Source organism: Diabrotica virgifera, chromosome 2 (genome assembly GCF_917563875.1).
Source record: "Diabrotica virgifera virgifera chromosome 2, PGI_DIABVI_V3a".
In the NCBI taxonomy this organism is placed as follows: domain Eukaryota; kingdom Metazoa; phylum Arthropoda; class Insecta; order Coleoptera; family Chrysomelidae; genus Diabrotica; species Diabrotica virgifera.
In genome coordinates, this window is record NC_065444.1 from 238009697 (window position 1) to 238030578 (window position 20882).

At 31.9% G+C, this 20882-nt stretch overlaps 1 protein-coding gene across 2 annotated transcripts in view; it reads left to right on the plus strand.

Moving 5' to 3' along the window:
- Positions 1-20882, plus strand: part of LOC114330885 (neuroendocrine convertase 2) — a 423318-nt gene that overhangs the window by 126510 nt on the left and 275926 nt on the right. For both annotated transcript variants that reach the window (XM_028280306.2, XM_050644389.1), the window contains exon 3: positions 45-288. In XM_028280306.2, the coding sequence (XP_028136107.1) occupies positions 45-288 (244 nt within the window). The remainder of the gene's footprint in view (positions 1-44; positions 289-20882) is intronic.

The window sequence follows — 20882 nt, forward strand, 5'->3', positions numbered from 1 at the left end:
ATTTAAAAGAGAAAAAAATATATCTTAATCTCGTTGATTTTCAGATTCATTCTGCGGTGCAGCAAACAGGATTCATCCGAGTAAAAAGAGGATACAAGCCGCTGAAAGTAGAAAATTTGGTAAAAATCGAACCCCATGAGGATCCAAGCGATCCTTACTTTCCGCTTCAATGGTATCTAAAAAATACTGGACAAAATGGCGGGAAAGCAAAACTTGACTTAAACGTAGAAGCAGCTTGGGCACAAGGTATTACGGGGAAAAATGTGACGACAGCTATCATGGATGATGGTAAGTTAATTTTAACTACCTAAGTAAACAGTTTCATGAAATATTTGAATACTGGTTCACATTAAAGGGATTCAAAAGAATTATGTAGGTACATTAGTGGCCAACATTCTTGAAACTTTACAAAAATTATTGTTTTTCCAACAACACTCGTCTCATGATCGCGGTATACATATATTTTAATCCGGTCAACTTAGACATCAAAATAGTTGGCAAATAACAAAAATTGCTGCAGAGCCAAATTTTGGTGAAGAACTAGAGTTTATCATAACAAATAAAGTTTTAAAAGTCCCCATCGATCCCATGTGTGCAACAAAAGTTACTCGGGGTCAATGGTCAAAATTTGAGATTTTTTGGATTTTTCTCGAAAACGTTTATCAAAAAAAAAAACATCAAACCAAAGTTGTAGATCTTAACATTCTCTACAAAAATAGACCTTACAATTTTTTTCCTAAGAGTTACCATTCCTGAGATATCGCTATTTTAAAAGTTACTTTATACATTATATGCACATACAGGGTGTCCCAAAAGTAGTGGAACGGTCGAATATTTCGCGAACTAAACATCGGATCGAAAAACTAAAAAATACGTTTCCAATAATTTTCAAAAATCTATCTAATGACACCAAACACCAACCCCCACTACACCCCCTGGAGGTGGGGTGGAGGGTAACTTTATAATCTCAAATGGAAACCCCTAGTTTTTCTTGCAGATTTGGATTCGTTACGTAAAAGTAAGCAACTTTTATTTAAGACATTTTTTCGAACTGTGGATAGATGGCGCTATAATTGAGAAAAACGATTTATCCTGATACCATAGGTAAATTATAGAAACGGTCTAATATCTCGAGAAATACACTTCCAAATGAGAAACCAAAAAAAAGGTTTTTAATACTTTTTGAAAACCTATCGAATAACACTAAACATGACCCTCCAACCCACCCCCTGGAGGTGGGGTGGGGGGTAACTTTAAAATCTTAAATAGCAACCCCCACTTTTTATTATAGATTCGGATTCGTCATAAAAAATTAAGCAACATTTATTCGAAACATTTTTTAGAATTGTTGATAGATGGCGCTTTAATTGGAAAAATACGATTTATTAGCGCCATCTATCAGCAATTTTAAAAAATGTTTCGAATAAATGTTGCTTAATTTTTCATGACGAATTCGAATCTGCGATAAAAAGTGGGGGTTGCTATTTAAGATTTTAAAGTTACCCCCCACCCCACGTCCAGGGGGTGGGTTGGAGGGTCATGTTTAGTGTTATTCGATAGGTTTTCGAAAAGTATTAAAAACCTTTTTTTTGGTTTCTCATTTGGAAGTGTATTTCTCGAGATATTAGACCGTTTCTATAATTTACCTATGGTATCAGGATATATTGTTTTTCCCAATTATAGCGCCATCTATCCACAGTTCGAAAAAATGTCTTGAATAAAAGTTGCTAACTTTTACGTAACGAATCCAAATTTGCAAGAAAAACTAAGGGTTTCCATTTGAGATTTTAAAGTTACCCCCCACCCCACCTCCAGGGGGTGTAGTGGGGGTTGTTGTTTGGTGTCATTGGATAGATTTTTGAAAATGATTGAACACGTATTTTTCAGTTTTTTGATCCAATGTTTAGTTCGCGAAATATTCGACCGTTCCACTACTTTTGGGACACCCTATATAAGCCACGTATTTGCATAATGTGGCACTTAAGACAAGTATAAATGCCTATTTGTGTCTCTTTTATATAATATATTATACTATTCTGAAAATATTTCTTCAAAAGATAATCAGTCCCAAACTGAATTTCCTCCCAAACTGAATTGCCCATTATATGCACATATAAGCCACGTATCTATTTGCATAATGTGGCACTTAAGACAAGTATAAATGCCTATTTGTGTCTCTTTTATATAATATATTATAATATTCTGAAAATATTTCTTCAAAAGATAATCAGTCCCAAACTGAATTTCCTCTATCCACGTGACCTTGAAAAACATTTGGCAATACCATTGTTTAAAAAAGAACAGATTGTCTATTGTAAACAATGGCTATAGTATTGTCCGTAGGTCTTTTTCATATTATCTGTTTCTTTTAGTGCTAAAGGTTCAGTTCAAGTGAATATAAGTGCTTATTACAAGCGTCTACCATTTAACAGACATTACGGGCTTACAGTGACAGTTGTATTTGACGGCTACAGTGACTCGACAAAGAATATTAAAGCTGCAGAACAACGTCGTCGAACTACAAAAAATCATCGGGTTCCGAGATTATCTCTGATGAAAATATAACAGTTCCAGCGAATCAACAATAATTTTTCGCTAACATTAATAATAAATATCTTTTAATTTCCATGTTAACTGACAAATTAACAGCTGCGAATATTGAAGTGAAACAATCTAAAAATGACGCAGATGTCCTTATAATTGAGACAGCAATTGAAAAATTTAAGGCAACAGACACAACAATTATTGTAGTTGGTGAAAATGTTGATTTGTTAGTACTGCTTACTGCAAGGACTCCAGTAGATAAAGTTATTTATTTTCTGAAACCTGGAAGGGCTCAACAGCGAACAGAGATATATTCTTCGAAAAGTTTATCGGCTTATAAGATAATCGGCTGCGACACTATGTCAGCAATGTATAGAAGGGGCAAAACGTCAGTACTTAAATTATTCGAAAAAAAAAAGATTTGACTGACTGCTGTAAAGTTTTTACAGAACTTGATTCCACATCGCAAATAATAATTACGGAAGGAATTCGCTTTCTTCTTGCGGTTTATGGAGCTCAAAAAAAATTAGTTGTCTTGATAAATACCGATACTTAATTTTTGTAAAAAATACGCACAACAAGAAACAAGTACAACTATCATGTCTTCCTCCAACATCAGCATCTGCTTTTCAACATTTGTATCGAATATATTATCAAGTTGAAACATGGCTAGACAATGAACTGAATCCAGAAGACTGGGGTTGGAAATTAATAGATAATACTCTGGAACCGATTAAAACCTTACTCCCACCTGCTCCAGAAAAACTCCTTAACACTATTTTTTGCAATTGCAAAAAAGGTTCTAGTGCCAAATGTGGATGTAAAAAAGGCGGGTTGCTGTGTTCCCTAGCGTGTACCATCTGCCAAGGTCAGTCTTGCTCAAATGTCCAGAGAGACCAATGACTCAGTCACATTTGAACAATTTTTGAACATCCAGCAAGAGGAAGAGGAAGAAGATGAAATCGAAGAAGACTTGACTGTTGAAGTAGACTTTCAAGAATATGTTAAAATATCTACAGAAATCAAAACAATAGTTAACCTAATAATCAATAGCAATATCAATAATCAATATCAATAATAAGGTAATATCTAGAACTTGACCGGTATTGTTTCCTTAAATTATCCTAAAATTGTCAAAACAGTTAGTGCAGTAGGCCTACAGGGAAACCAAGGTAAAGAAAACGCGCCGAGTACACTACCACACAGGTGGTGTGGAAACGTGTGTATATTCTGCATATCATGTATAATGTGACTCTTAGAATCGCGATATCTCAGGAATGGCAACTCTTAGGAAAAAAATGGTAAGGACTATTTTTGTAGAGAATTTTAAGATCCACAACTTTGGTTTAAGGTTCTTTTTTGATGATATTTACCGTTTTCGAAAAAAATCCAAAAATCTCAAATTTTGACCTTTGACCCCAAATAACTTGTTGCACACATGGGATCGATGGGGACTTTTAATACTTTATTTGTTATGGTATACCCTAGCTCTCCACCAAAATTTGGCTCTCCGGCAATTTTTGTTATTTAAAATGTCTATATAGACCGGGTTATTTTATCAATTCAATATTGGTACATTCCATGTCAAATCACTCAGGCAAAAACTTTTGGATCTCCGATTTTTCTGAAACTTGGTGTATAGCTTCTGCGGGGCGTAAAAATAAGATATTTAACTTAGACAAGGAAAGAGAGAGGACGAGTAATCCTATGACCAAAAGTGAAGCCAAACCGACACCAGAGATTTTGATCATCGACGTATCTTTGGGGTATTGTTATGCATTGAGTATTTAAAATAAAAACATGAAATGTATTTAAAATGAAGAATTTGTGTACGGTAAATGTTTTATTAAGTTGCTCATATTACGTACATATGTTTCAATACATACATATGTTTTTATTACGAGTTTTAGATGATGATTTACTTTATTTTTTATGAAATTTTAACCTTCAACAAACACCCACCACTGGCAACCCATTGTTATTTTTGACGTGACCGCCATGTTTTTGGTGACAAACAAACCAAAAACTGGCTTCACTTTTGGAACGTGTGTGTTAAATGAGTGTTACCCGTCCTCTCTTTTTCCTTGTCTAAGATATTTAAGGTCAAAAACTCTTCTTTTTTTTTTTCTCAAAATGTTGTTTTATGCGATTTTACAGTAATTTGGTGTTTATTTAAACAAATTTGCATTTTCTATCGTAAAGTATCAATGGAAACATAATATTTTTGTAGAAGGGACTCAAAATGTCATTATATGGCATTATAACAAGTTATTTTGATTCAAAACAAGTTTTTGATCAAATTGTATAGTGTAGAAAACGTTAAAATACCGTTTTTTACATTTTCCTCCATTCCCAAAATACATCATAATCGATTTGGCTGAAAATTTGCCCACAGATAGCCAAAATACACGGCTTTAAGTGGTTAGAAGGATTTGAATTATATTACAATACCAAAAAAGTTACATGCAATACTATGAGACTCAAAAGTATATTAGTCCAGTCGGGATAGCATTTGACCTTGCATGCCGAGCTACCCAAAATGTTATTGTTTTAATCTTTAGGGAGGTCAATAGTAGCCTAAATTTAAAATCGCGAATGAATTCCTCAGTTACGTTAGCCGCCATCTTGATTTTAAAGGAGAACCGTTTTTGCTCAATATCTCCGCCATTTTTAACTTTTCGACAAAAATGCTAGGAACTGAAATTGTTCCAAATAAATCATGTTTACAATTATTATAATTTCTTTTTAACAATGTTTGTCGTGAGGTCGATATTTTCGACCAACGATAAAATTTATCCTTGATGGACGATAACAGCAAGTAAATAGAATATGGGAGTTATAAAATCGCTGTATTTTATAACGTTAAAAGTGCTCTAAATGAGTGCGCTAAAACCCGGCAAAATAACTCAAAAGATGAAAAACATAATAGGTTGTGCAATAAAAAGACACGAAACTAGTTGAGGTGGGAAATTATCTTTAGAAACCTATAAATTTACATTACATGACATGATAGTTTCCCATCTTGAGACGTTAGTCTAAGAGTTAGTTGACTTCAGTCATAATTATACGTATGACCTTTAGTAAAACATTTTAGTTGAGTTATTTGTATACTGAATTCGCTCAGCCGAGATCACAGAATTACTAACTACACAGAAACGAATCTGACTGTCGTTTCCATTGATTTTGTTGGGACCGAAATATTTGACCTTGTGCACCACTTAAAGAATAGAACTTGATGTTCTAAGGAATAGGCCATTCCAAATGATGTGATATTTTTGACAAGTAGTTATTAGAGAGTTATTGCCAACGTCTTTTAAGTTGGCCTGTAATAAAAGATCCTTTATTTTGACATATAAGCATGCGCAGTATTGCGTCTTTTATTTTTGTCCTTTAATAAAATACAGGCCGCCTGTATTTAAGGAAAAACAGAGGACACCCTTCTTTTAATAAAAGTTCCTTTATTTTGACATAACGTGTCAAAAATATGAAGAAAGGTCTAACTTCACTTGTACCTATTTTGAATTTATCTTGCCACTTCTTTGGATTGATAATATTTATGTATTGTGGAGTTGATATTTGATTTTGATTAAACTTTCATCATTAAAGTTGTATGTTGGGTTTTACTTATTAAAAAGAACTCTGAGTAATATTCTCAGATATAGATTATTGATGTTTTGACCCCAAAGGAATATAAAAAAAAACATTTTATTGAAGCTTGATTACAAAAAGTTGTAAAAAGCAATATTATGTAAATAATTTTAAAGTGTTACTAATTACAATAATTAGACATAGACATAGAATATCATTAACTCATTTAAACTAACATATTTTACATTTTTGTATAGAAATAAATATTTATTATAGATATAAGAGGTAATTTTGATAAATTTTAATGAAGGTTAGGATTTGTTAAAATTCTAGATTCAAAATAGAGTTCAATTCAACAGATATAATATAACAACAGGTTGACAAAATAAAACAAAGGTTCAAGTATTTATTTTTGAAAATTTAGTCTTTTATAGATTAGAATCTATAAAGTTTTTAATCACAAGTATTAATACACTTTCATTTTCATCCATCTTCTTTTGGTTCCTATCCGTTTCGAATGTTGGAAATCATATTAGCAATCATAACCTTGCTAGCTGCGATTCGAAACAGTTCCATTGATATTCTCCCTCTACTGGGTCTTCGCTTACCTTTGACTGTACCTTGCAATATGAACTGCAGCAGGGAGTAACGGTGCTGATTTCTCATATGCGTCCCAGATACTGCAGTTTTATGCGTTTAATGGTAAACACAATCTCCAATTCTTTCTTCATTCCTCCTAGAACCTCCTTGTTCGTGATCCATTTCATGCCATCAGTATTTGTTAATTTAAACACTATAATTCTTCTATTATATTTTTGTCTATCGGGAAAGTTTATCTGACAGATTAGATATTAGAGGTCTTTTCATTTCCAGATAACTTCCAGAAACTTTCATCATTAAAGTTGTATGTTGGGTTTTACTTATTAAAAAGAACTCTGAGTAATATTCTCAGATATAGATTATTGATGTTTTGACCCCAAAGGAATATAAAAAAAACATTTTATTGAAGCTTGATTACAAAAAGTTGTAAAAAGCAATATTATGTAAATAATTTTAAAGTGTTACTAATTACAATAATTAGACATAGACATAGAATATCATTAACTCATTTAAACTAACATATTTTACATTTTTGTATAGAAATAAATATTTATTATAGATATAAGAGGTAATTTTGATAAATTTTAATGAAGGTTAGGATTTGTTAAAATTCTAGATTCAAAATAGAGTTCAATTCAACAGATATAATATAACAACAGGTTGACAAAATAAAACAAAGGTTCAAGTATTTATTTTTGAAAATTTAGTCTTTTATAGATTAGAATCTATAAAGTTTTTAATCACAAGTATTAATACACTTTCATTTTCATCCATCTTCTTTTGGTTCCTATCCGTTTCGAATGTTGGAAATCATATTAGCAATCATAACCTTGCTAGCTGCGATTCGAAACAGTTCCATTGATATTCTCCCTCTACTGGGTCTTCGCTTACCTTTGACTGTACCTTGCAATATGAACTGCAGCAGGGAGTAACGGTGCTGATTTCTCATATGCGTCCCAGATACTGCAGTTTTATGCGTTTAATGGTAAACACAATCTCCAATTCTTCTTCATTCCTCCTAGAACCTCCTTGTTCGTGATCCATTTCATGCCATCAGTATTTGTTAATTTAAACACTATAATTCTTCTATTATATTTTTGTCTATCGGGAAAGTTTATCTGACAGATTAGATATTAGAGGTCTTTTCATTTCCAGATAACTAATTATTGGGAAGTTTATATAACAGTATCCTTAGTATCTGTCTTTTCAGCTCCGGATAACTAGTTAACGGGAGTTTGTCTCTGTCATATATCTATTAGTATCTAATCTGTCAGATAAACTTCCTGATAACTAGTTATCCAGAGGTGAACAGAGAGGGCCATAATGGATCGTAATGAACATATTTGAAATGATAAAAGATGAAACACCAATAGCATGTATATATTTATAATTTATTATTTAAAACCTGCTAATGATCATAAAATACTTAAAATCAGTCACCAATATAATATTTATATTTATTTATACATTTATTAACAAACTGCAGTCCAATAAAAATAAAATTAGTTTAAGCTAGCTTTAAATGCCGAACAATATTTTTATAGACCAGGGCCCATCTGTAAAAATATTAGTACATTTGGACGTTGAGAAGTGACTCAAATTTTTTTGCAGAAATTGCTTGAAAATAAATCAAATAATAATATTTGAGTTATCCTCCCTCTCAAAAAGGTCCGGAACATTGTTTAAATAATCAAAATATCAAAAATTGAAGGAAAAATTCGATTTTTTTTTCTTCGTTTTTTGATTATAACTTTAAAAGTATTCATTTCCGAGAAAAGTTGTACTAAAATAAAAGTTGCGTAATTAAATTTCCTATAATATAGAATTGGTTAAAAATTTAAAAAATAGTCACCCTAGTTGCAAAATAGCAATAATTGCGAAAAAACCATACAAAAACAAGTATTGGAATTTTACGTTTTTCAACCATTTATGCTACACTTAGGACCTTCATATCTCACCCAGAAAAACTTTATGATACAATAAAACAATACTGTAAATTTCATTAAGATCAGTTCAGTAGATTTTGCAAAATAAATTTTGCAATCCGGCTTTTGTAAAAAAAATTCATTTTTTCAAAATGTTACAGAACCGAAAATAAAGCAGACAGCAAGTTGAATTTTTTTTTGCATATAGAAGTGTACTTCACCTTTCATTTGCAATTTTGAAAAATTAAAATCGATTAACTACCACGGCGTCAGGAATTTTTTTAAATAAACATTAATTATTGGTGCTACGCGCAGGACAGCGGATAGTTTGCTCTGATTGGGCATTCCAATGACCTTTGATAATGATTGATACATTTTAATTTTTATTACATTTCGATATAAATAAATAAATTTGTTTATTGCAAAATAAAAACACCTACTCTATCCTTTGAAATAACACTTTTATTAGCAAAAACTTTCTTTGTTCATATATTTTAACTTAAATAATAAAAGTTTATTATTTTTAAACATATGCAATTGTTTAAACAATATTTCACAAACAATAATAAAATTAGTTTGATTTTTGTGGAATTAAAATATTAAAATACAACAAAATATAGAGTAAGAAAATAATATATTATATAAAGATTGGAAGAAATTTTGGTGGAAATCAACTTGTGTGAATCGAACACCGCTGTCCTGCGCGTAGCACCAAAAATTATTGTTTATTTCAAAAATTTTCTGACGCCCTGGTAATTAATCGATTTTAATTATGAAAATTGTAAATAAAAGGTACAGTAAACTTCTATAAGCAAAAAAAAATTCAACTTGCTATCTGCTTTATTTTCAGTCCTGTAACATTTTGAAAAAATGAATTTTTTTTGCGAAAGCTGGATTGCAAAATTTATTTTGCAAAGTCTATTAAACCGATCTTAAAAAAATTTACAGTATTGTTTTACTGTATCATAACGTTTTTCTGGGTGAAATATGAAGGTTCTAAGTGTAGCATAAATGGTTGAAAAACGTAAAATGCGAATACTTGTTTTTGTATGGTTTTTTCGCAATGATTGCTATTTTGCAACTAGGGTGACTATTTTTTAAATTCTTAACCAATTTTATATTGTAGGAAATTTAATTACGCAACTTTTATGTTAGTACAACTTTTCTCGAAAATGAATACTTTTAAAGTTATAATAAAAAAACCAAGAAAAAAATCGAATTTTTCCTTCAATTTTTGACATTTTGATTATTTAAACAATGTTCCAGACCTTTTTGAGAGGGAGGATAACTCAAATATTATTATTTGATTAATTTTCAAGCAATTTCTGCAAAAAAATTTGAGTCACCTCTCAACGTCCATCTCAAAACAGATGCGCCCTGGACTATTAAACAAACACACACAATTTAATTTAGTTGCATTAGATTAGCTCCTGGTTGAAAATGTACTGCCACAGCTTCTAATATATCAATATCAACATCACACTCAATTGCCAGTATTTCAAGGTTTTCTCTATTATCTACTGCAATATTCTGTAAAACTGAACAAGCTGATATTATTCTTTGAACAAAAGGTAACTTGCATCTCATTACATATGTTAAAATGGGAAATCTCTTCAAAATACCAAATGTCCTTTCAATAACAATTCTTGAAGGGATTTGTGATTGATTATAAAACACAACTTCTGTCTGAATATTCTGCAATTGTGTCATTAGGTAGTTGTAGTTGAGGACTGGATATCCACTATTCCCTAATAATATATTCTCCAGAAATCCCCATTTTATATACCCATAATGCAAAAGTATTTAAAAACTCCTAAAATAGTATTTCCAATTGCACTTCCATATTATTAACGGTGAGTATTATGGGATATATTATGTTGTTCTCTAAATATCTTTAAATGACAAAATAATTAAATTTAACGTTTTACTCTTTTCAATTATCTTATTTTAATTTTTATGAACAAATGGAATTTTATAGGTTATTTTTATATTTACAAAAATATTTCATGTCATTTGTCAAAATAAAAGATCCTTTAACTGCGTTTGCAATACCACTCTTTTAGACCCGTCCTGTATTTGTCCTTTATTAAATTATCCTGTAATAAAGGATCCTTTATTTGCTGGTGGCAATAACTCTCTATTAATTAAATATAAAATTTAACTTTAAAATATGAATTAAATATAAAATAAAAACTATGTACTTGAATATAAAATTTAACTAAAAACAACTGTCACTGTCAGTTGCAAAAGTGAGATTATGTGATGTAAACCACTTATGTGACCAAAGATCTTATACACATAGATTTGGCCAACTCCGAAAAATAGCGTAACGCGGAGCAGTTCGGGTCGGTGGTCTATCTATCTCCCTCTACTGGCGCTTAGCTTTCTCTCTCTAGCATATGATGGCTGCCGCCTCTGTGTAACTGTCGTTCCATTACTCCCACTTCTTGGTAGATACGTTCACACTCGCACGACAGACAAAGATAGCTAGACCACCGTACTTGATATCGACATTACACCCCGATGCATTGTTTAGCATATCCCTAGCCAAATCTATTCTTGACATATCTCTGTATGTGACGCATGAGCATGAAAATTATGTTACCGTTTTCTGTCTGAGTTTCGCTCAGAAACATGTTAACCGTAGACAAGGCATACTGAGCAAAACAAGCGTAACAAGCGGCAGTCAATCGGTGGTCTCTCTATCTCTTTTTACAAAGCGATACCTCTCATATGACGGACAAAGATGGCTAGACCACTCAAAATGAATATTGACCAATGGCGTCCTTGATATCGGCGTTACAACTAGATGCACAGAGCTGCCCATAGCTAGCCTAATCTACAGGTTATTATATCTATGGTTTCGCTTCTGTGTAGTTTAATTCTGTGCCGAGATTAATTTTGACACATTCGGAATAGGGCTTTTTATTCACAGTCATTTGTTTCGAGCTTCTGTCATGTGTCACATTATATATCTACGTCATACGTTATTGGTATATACCAATGATACAAACCAAAGACGTATGACGTAGATATATTAATATTATGTGACACATGACAGGAGCTCGAAACAAATGACAATCGATGAAAAGTCCTATAGAAAACATACAGCACAAAAACTCCTACCACACACTATTAACTAAAATAAAATATTTTAAAATGTCATACGTACAAATTATGCCTGAAGTCAACTACCCACGTTTAAGAATTAGCTTTATGTCGTACTATCTCACAATTTAATATGCTTTCCATCTTTTGCGTTATTTTCCCGGTTATTAGAGCACTCATCATTGTATATACATATAAAGTTAATAAAATTCTATTTTCGGAAGTGTATTCACATAATATACAAATAAGACTGAATTCCCTGGAATCTAGTTTATTTCCGTTGTCAAATATATCGTTGTCGACAACCCTCTAAAAAAGCAAATACCTATTTGGAAGAAAATATACATTTTATTCGTTTCACGTTTACCCTTTTTGTATAAGATAACCACCTCGCAAGGATTTATATCTTTGTTCAACATAGAATGGTCCAATAATCATAATATTTTCTTTTTTACATCTTAAAAGACATCATATTTTTACATCATATTTTAGATTTAAAAATAGAATTAATAAGTATAGTACTTATAACATATTTCTTTTCACCTTTATATTATTTTTAATATCTCAATAATATAATGTATTAATTAATATATAGGGTAAGTGCAACAGTAATGGACATACCGCTAGTAATGGTCACCTTAAGCCAATTAACGTCATTATATTCATTTCTTATTACATTTTACCGCACATTTTTACATTACCCTGTTGATTATACTATCCATAATACAAGGACGAACTCTGCGCCATCTGACAATGGTTTTTGACTAACTGTCATGCGTAAAACTTTGGCGCGCCAAAAATCAGTTTGTTTTGATCTATCAGACAAGTTGTGTAGTCGTTGGGTTGAAATTAGTGCCGTGAACGTATTATTGAAATTTATATATTTATTTTGTGTTGTTACACATTTAAAGGGTAAGTACTTTGTATTTTTTATTCATATTTACTAAAAACATTATTATGAAAGTTTTTGATCATGGGTGACCATTACTGAATGAAAATTCTGTTAGAAATTTAGAAATGGTCACCACGGGTGTCCATTTCTAAAATACAATGATTTATTAATGGTCACCAATATATTCGATCCATTTAGCGCTTTAAAAATTATGTGTTATTTTTTTATTTATGTTTGTTTGCTTAATACATCATTGTGGAGGTTTTTGATTATGGGTGGCCATCGTTAAAATACAATCATTTATTAATGGTCTCTTTATCCATTTCGAATTTAGAGCTTTAAAGAATTTAAAGTAACCTGTAATTTCTTATTATTATAGACATGGATACCCAGAGAGGAAAGAAAAGGCCTTTTTTTAAATGGACGGAAGATAAAATGAGCCTTGCTATAGACGCAGTAAAAAATGAAGGCATGTCCAAAAAATGTGCAGCTAAAGAATTTTGTGTTCCTAGAACAACCTTAAAGCGTAGACTTGAAAACAATTGTCTTAAACAAAAAATGGGTCCTAAAACTATTCTTTCAGAAGGCGAAGAGAAATTATTAGCTAATTGGATCTTGTCTATGGGCAGAAAGGGCTTTCCTGTTAATGCAACAAATCTACTCTCCACGGTGCATAAAATTATGAAAGAAACTGGGAGGTCGACTGTTTTTAAAGATGGGATGCCCGGGAAAACTTTGTTCGCTGCTTTTCTTCGAAGACATCCTGAGATAAAAAAACGAAGAGCAGAGTCTATTACAAAATCAAGAGCTGCCATCTCTAAAGCTGATATAGAAAAATGGTTTAATGAAATTGAAAACTATTTAAAAGAAGAAGGTATGATTGACATACTAAAATACCCAAATAGGATATACAATGCACACGAAACCGGGTTTAGCCTTGATCCTAAATCTGGTATTGTCCTTGGGCCGGCGAAATTGGAAGAAGACTTTTATGAGAGAAAATCTAATGCAGAAAAAGAGCAAATAACTGTTATGGCCTGTTTTTCAGCCGATGGTATCACAGTTCCACCAATGGTCATATATCCGTACAAAAAAATACCAAAGGATATAGTTAATTCTACACCACCAGAATGGGCAGTGGGACGATCAGACTCCGGATGGATGAACTCGGAAGTATTTTATGAGTATATCGGCAACCATTTTTTGCCCTATCTCAAAGAAAAAAATATACCACAACCTGTTTTGTTTTTCGTGGATGGACATAGGTCCCATCTAACTAAACAAGTCAGCGAATTATGTGAAGCAAGTGGTATCATCTTGGTTGCTCTTTTCCCCAACGCCACTCATATTCTCCAACCAGCCGATGTTTCAATTTTTAAACCTTTAAAAACTGGTTGGCAGACAATAGTAAGAACATGGAAATTTGAAAACTTTCCGAAGGATGTAACAAAGTATACATTTGCAACCATTCTAAGTACGGTTTTTAAAAAATATGCAACGGAAAGTACAATACGCAACGGTTTTAGAAAATGTGGACTGTTTCCTTTTGAAAAAAGCAATGTTGATTACACCAAATGTGTTTCCACTCGGCAAGTTGTAGATCCTACAAATCTATCAGATATTAAAAACACAATTATTACAAAAGGGAATATATTATCCGAACTTGAGAAAAAAATACCACCACTTGAATTGAATCATTTCAGAACAAATTTCGACAATAAAGATGACTGGAAGGGAGACTTACAATTTAAGAAACTTTATGAGGTTTGGGCAGAATTTAAAAATGAAGCTTTATTAGTAACAAATAAACATAAACATGTCACTGGGGAGGATGACTCTAACTTAATGGAAGGAAATGAAGAAATGTCAATATCGTTTTCAGTTCCAACAGCGTCAACTTCAACTCCAAACGGTAAGCAGAGAGAAGAGAGTGTAATTCTTCCAAATGAAGAACAGTCACAGAACGGGAACAGCACTATTTTACAAGATAAAAGTACTACTTCACTAAATGTTTCAGAGTCATTTCTTTCACCGGATAAATTAGAAAACGATGCGCTGTATAAGGACAAATAAGACCAAGGATATGTGGTTAGCACTCCTTTCAAAAAATGTCTCATTTTTCCTAAGACTTCTGAAAAAGAACCACCCAAAAGAAAACGAAAAATATTTCCAGCAGTTGTATCCACTACACTTTACAGGGCCCATTATGATAATATAACGTCTAAAAGTGGCCCTTCAAAACAATCACAAATTAAAATAAAAAAGCCTGCAGTAAAGAGAAAAGTAATAAGCGAATCTGAATCTTCTGCCGATGATGTTCCTTACTGTGATGAAGATCTAGATGCGAGTGATGTTGAAAATTATACGATCAAGAATATTCATGATGGAGATTTTGTTATTATCAAATACAATGGAAATCTTTATCCAGGTAACATTCTATAACTATAATATATTTGTTGTTTCCGTCTCCTAACAGAATTATGTTTTAATGATCAAAATTTTTCTTTGTTCTAGGAAAAGTGATAAAAGCTAACCAGGAAGGAGCAGAAGTTTCGTCAATGGAAAAAGCAGGCTATGACTGGAAATGGCCAGAAAAAGAAGATGTATTATTTTATTTTTATGAGGATATTAAAAAGATTATAAGGGAACCATTAGTTAAAGGCAAACGGGGTTATTACTCAGTACCAGAACTATCTAGTTTTCTTTAAAGTGCGTTATACAATTTTTAAGTGAAACATTTTTTTGTAGGACATCACGGGCGTAGCCAGGTTTTAGTTTCGGGAGGGGTTTAAGAAAATAAAACGACAAAAAGTACATAAAATAACCCTTATATTCATAAGAAAAATTTTATAAAACTTAATATTTAACTTTTAGGGGGGGGTTGAAACCCGAAACCCCCCCCCCGGCTACGCCCATGGGACATAAGTTTACATTTTGCGATGTTTTTTTTGAATGGTTGTTAAAAATTTCAGCAATGTAACGCAGTGAAAAGCTTATATAAAAATATATTTGATAAAGTGTCCATTACTAAATTATCGAGAGTCCATCACTAGAGTTTTTGTGACCATTACTGGCGATTTTGGCATTTGTGTAGCAAAAAATATTTTTTTGGAAAAACAATTTTTTTTTAGTTATTTACTTGGATGTATATGAAAGTATATACCTTTCTTAGTATCCTAGCACAGTAAAAAAAATTGTAAGTCAAATACTTCATTAGAACGAATAAAAATAGTACAAAATTTTCTCTTGGGTGTCCATTACTAGTGCACTTACCCTAGTTGGAACTATATACAACGATATACTCATCTATGATGAGTACTGATCATAGATCAGTACTGGCAAAGATGAGTTTGCTCCATCACTTAATTCAGCTGATAAGACGAATCTATAGGGCTTTTCATTCACAGTCATTTGTTTCGAGCTTCTGTCATGTGTCACATAATATTAATATATCTACGTCATACGTTATTGGTAATAACAATGATAGAAACCAAAGACGTATGGCGTAGATATATTAATATTATGTGACACATGACAGAAGCTCGAAACAAATGACAATCGATGAAAAGCCCTATACGAAAATAATAATAGCCCGATCAAGGAACACAAAACTTTACGAAAACCTCCAAATAATAAAGGAAGGATGAAAATTTGGGAATAGGTACCTAGTTGAAATTGTCTATTAGTATAAGAAAAAGTTTACAAGTCTACGTCCCCTCTATTTTTGTAACTGAATACCCCCTTCCCGGGACTGAAAATATATTCAAAATAAATTCGGAATTCGATAAAATGACTAATTCTAAGCAACTTTTGTTCTATAGAGTTTTTTCATTAAGTCAATACTTTTCGAGTTATTTGCGATTGAAAATGTTTATTTTTCAACAATAGAACCATGTTTCCAAGCAGTTTTTCGCAAATAACTGAAAAAGTAAGTATTTATCGAAAAAAATATTTATAACGAAAATATAGCTTATAAAAAAGTGAAATAATTGGTGTATGCATAAAGTCTGTTGACCCAGTTGAAGCAGAGTTGTAGCTAATGAGAAGTAGGTTCTTCTTCGTCAAATTTCAAATTGAATATTTCAACGTAAAATAACCAAAAACGGAGCACTTTTCGGGGAAAACTCATTAAGTACAACTTTTTTAAAATGTTTAAAAAAAAAGGTTTATTTTTGTTTTTTAAAAAACTTCTAACATTAAAAGTAAGTGAGTTACGCTCAAAATTTTGTTGGTCGCTTTTATTTTTTGGTAAAAAAATCGCGAAAATCACCCCCTAATTAGCATCCCAAACAAAATTAATCGTTACTGCCTCACAAGTTAATTTGCTTATGTATTCTTTATATGATCTGTAAGTTTCACCGGTTCAAAGTGCTTGTTTTTAAAAAGGCTGTAATTAAAATGGCTTGAACGAGTCACTAATCCCGAGTGTATGCAAATTTTGAACAGTCATAGCATAAAGAATATTTTTGTGTACCATGAAAAGAAAAAATCCGAAATATTCAGAAAAGCAAAATGTACATTTTATTACTCATTGAGATTTTTGGTATTACTAATAATTAAAAAAAAAATGAAAGTTTTTTCAAAATTAGAAAAAGAATTTTATTTTAACAGCCAATTTTTTTCAAAAACGAACACTTTGAACCAATGAAACTTACAGATCATATTATAAGGAATACATAAGCAAAGTAACTTGTGAAGCGGTAACGATTAATTTTATTTGGGATGCTAATTAGAGGGTGATTTTCGTGATTTTTTTACCAAAAAATAAAAGCCACCAACAATATTTTGAGCGTAACTCAATTACTTTTAATGTTGGAAGTTTTTTTAAAAAACAAAAATATAAACACTTTAAAAAAGTCGTAATGAGATTTCCCGGGAAAGTACTCCGTTTTTTGGTTATTTCACCTTGAAATATTCGATTTGAAATTGGACGGATAAGAACCTACTTTTCATTCGCTACTAACTCCGCTCTACTGAGTATACAGACTTCATGCATACACCATTTTCTTCAATTTTTTAAAGTTATATTTTTACTAAGAGTATTTTTTTCGACAAAATACTTAGTTTTTGAGTTATTTGCGAAAAACTGTCCAAAAACATATTTTTTTTTTGTTAGTAATGAACATATTCACTCGCAAATAACTCGAGAAGTATTCACTTAGTGAAAAAAACTCTATGGAACAAGAGTTGCTAAGAATTAGTCATTTTATCCAATTCCGGACTTATTTTGAATATATATTTTTTCTCCCTGGAGAAGGGGTATTCCCCTTAATTTTTGTAAATTGGAGGGGATGTAGAATTGTAAACGTTTTTTTATATAATAATAGACAATTTCAACTAATACCTATTACCAAATTTTCGTCCTTCCTTTATTTTTTTTGGGTCAGATTGTTGTTTTGCTATAAGTGCACTGTAAAAATAAACAACACATATATACATATTCCGATAATTTCAGAACAGAAGCCTGAATTCCATTTTAATATCTAAAGCGAATACATTATGAGAAAGAAACTAGACGAATGGAGGGATGAAAGATGGATTATCGAGAAAATCAGTAACCGAGACATGCCAATGACGTATTAATAATTATTACTTTAAAACATGACGAAATGGAAATCATAATGAGACGTCTGGAAGAGGAAAGGAAAGCGTATGGGCAGAGCAGAACAAAAATGTGGCAGAGATATTTTCAGTATTTTGGACACATTGTCAAAAGAAGAGGAACGATGAAAAACCTGATAACCAGGGGCAGAGTTAAAGTGAAACGCCCTAGAGAAAGGTAGTCAAACCATTAGATAGAACAAACAAAAATACTGATTAACTGAGAGACACGAGGCCTAACAATCAGATCAAATCAGACCGGGAAAGAAAAAGAATGGATGGGACGATGGAATGGAAAGGAATTATAAAAAAAATATTAAAATTTGATGTCACCATACTCTTATAAGTGATTAGGACAGGAGGAAGGTACAGAATCTATTGTCAGGAAGAAAATAAGAGAAAAGAAACACGAAATTGTATAATAAAAGAATAAGTATTTACCTGGATGCATTTAACAGTTGCAAAAGCTCGACAGCTATAAAGAACCTAAAGAGTAAGAGGCGTAAAGATATAATAATTAGGAAATTATTGAAATCAACATAATCGAAAAAAAGTTAGACAATGGTTGGATACAAAGGAAGCAGTATGTCAATATAATAAAGATCTTAACATACCCGACATCTGAGTAAAATGATTTCCGGTTCGAATAGAACAAGACGAAATTATCAAAAAGAAAGATAATCTCAAAGAAACTACCACATATTATGTAGGTACCACAAGAATAAAAAAACCTGATATATTATAGAAAATATAGAGAAATAGAAGTTAAGAGTTCCATTAGTAAGATGTACGGACTAATATGTATATGAAGCATATACAAATGCATGTATACTCCCTCCCTCTAATCACTAAAAAACAAGTCTTTCTTTGCGTGCCATCTCCGCGAGGAAGGTTGGAAATCATCATTGTTATTCTCACTTTTGACACTACAGCCCGAAAAAGTTCAGTTGAGCTGCATCCAAACCATTCTCTGAGATTTCTCAGCCAGGACATTTTTCTCCTACCTATGCTGCGCCTTCCTTGAATCTTTCCCTGCATAATTAATTTTAGGAGTTCGTATCTGTCACCACGTGTTATATGACCCAAGTATTGAAAGTTTTCTTATTTTGATGAAATCCAGTATCTCCTTGCTGTTCTGTATTCTCCTTAGTACTTCCTCATTGGTTATTCTGTCTGTCCAGGAGATTCTCAGCGTTCTTCGATACGTCCACATCTCAAATGCTTCCAATCTATTGAGGCATTGTTTATTAAGAGTCCATGTCTCCACACCATACAAAAGAACAGAAAATACATAACATTTTAGTACTCGCTTTCTAAGATTTAGGCTGAGGTCTCTACTACATATTTGTTTCATATTAGTGAATGCACTTCTAGCCTTTTCTACTCTAATTTGGATTTCTTTGGTATAATCGCTTGTTTCACTAACGTTTGTCCCTAAATAGTTATAATTCTGAACTCGTTCTATCGTCTTATTATTTACGTGTAGATTGACGTTTCTAATATTTTTCTTTGATATAACCATGAATTTCGTTTTCTTTATGTTTAGTGACAGACCAAATTCTTCACTCGTTGCAACAACCTTATCTAAAATTCTTTGTAGATCTGTAATAGTTTCTGCTATTAGTATTGTGTCATCGGCGTATCTAATTTCACATATGGGTAGGCCATTTATTTTTATGCCTCCTACTTCATCTTCTAATGCTTTTTTGAATATATCTTCTGAGTATGCATTAAAGAGTGATGACGACAAGACACAGCCCTGTCTAACGCCTCTTTTGATTTTTATTTTATTGGTGTTTAAATTATTTATTCTTATGACAGCTTCTTGTTCATAAAACAGATTATTTATTATTCTTATATCCTGTGTGTCGATGTTCTTTGTTCTTAGTAGTTTTTTTAACGGATTATGATTCACCGTATCGAAGGCCTTATTATAATCTAGGAAGCAGATATAGATGTCCTGGTTTACATCTAAACATCTCTGTATTAGCACATTTACTGCAAATAATGCTTCTCTGGTTCCTTGAGCCTTTCTAAATCCGAACTGAGTTTGTCCAATGTCTTGTTCTAACTTTAGTATATTATACGATGAATAATCTTTAGAAATACTTTGAGTATGTGGCCCATTAGATTGATGGTACGGTGTTCGCAACATTGTCTGAAGTTTCTCTTTTTCGGTATAGTCACGAATGTTGATAGAAGCCAGTCTTTAGGTAAACAAAGTACCCAAGTACAAAAAACAAGTACCTAAGTTCAAATCCAATAATGTACACCATCACTCTTATTAAAAGGAGATAGTTGTATCAAATATTTTTAAAATGGTCTAAAATCGAATATATGAACAGCACTTTTAGATATTTATGTTAGAATTCCAATGTTAGTTTTAGAAAATATTTCAAAATTGAAACATATTCGAGATCTGGAAGTTACTTCTACTTGAGTTATTTCCTATACAAATATCCATAGCTGAAACGAATTTTACTTTTCTATCGTATCTGAACATTTTCAATATGTTTCCGAATAAACAACTATTCTCCACTGGGATATGGGCGAATACTGTAACGCACGATAAGAAAATACAGAATAGCTATTCGAAAGGTTCAAACGCACGAGAGCTTCCAATA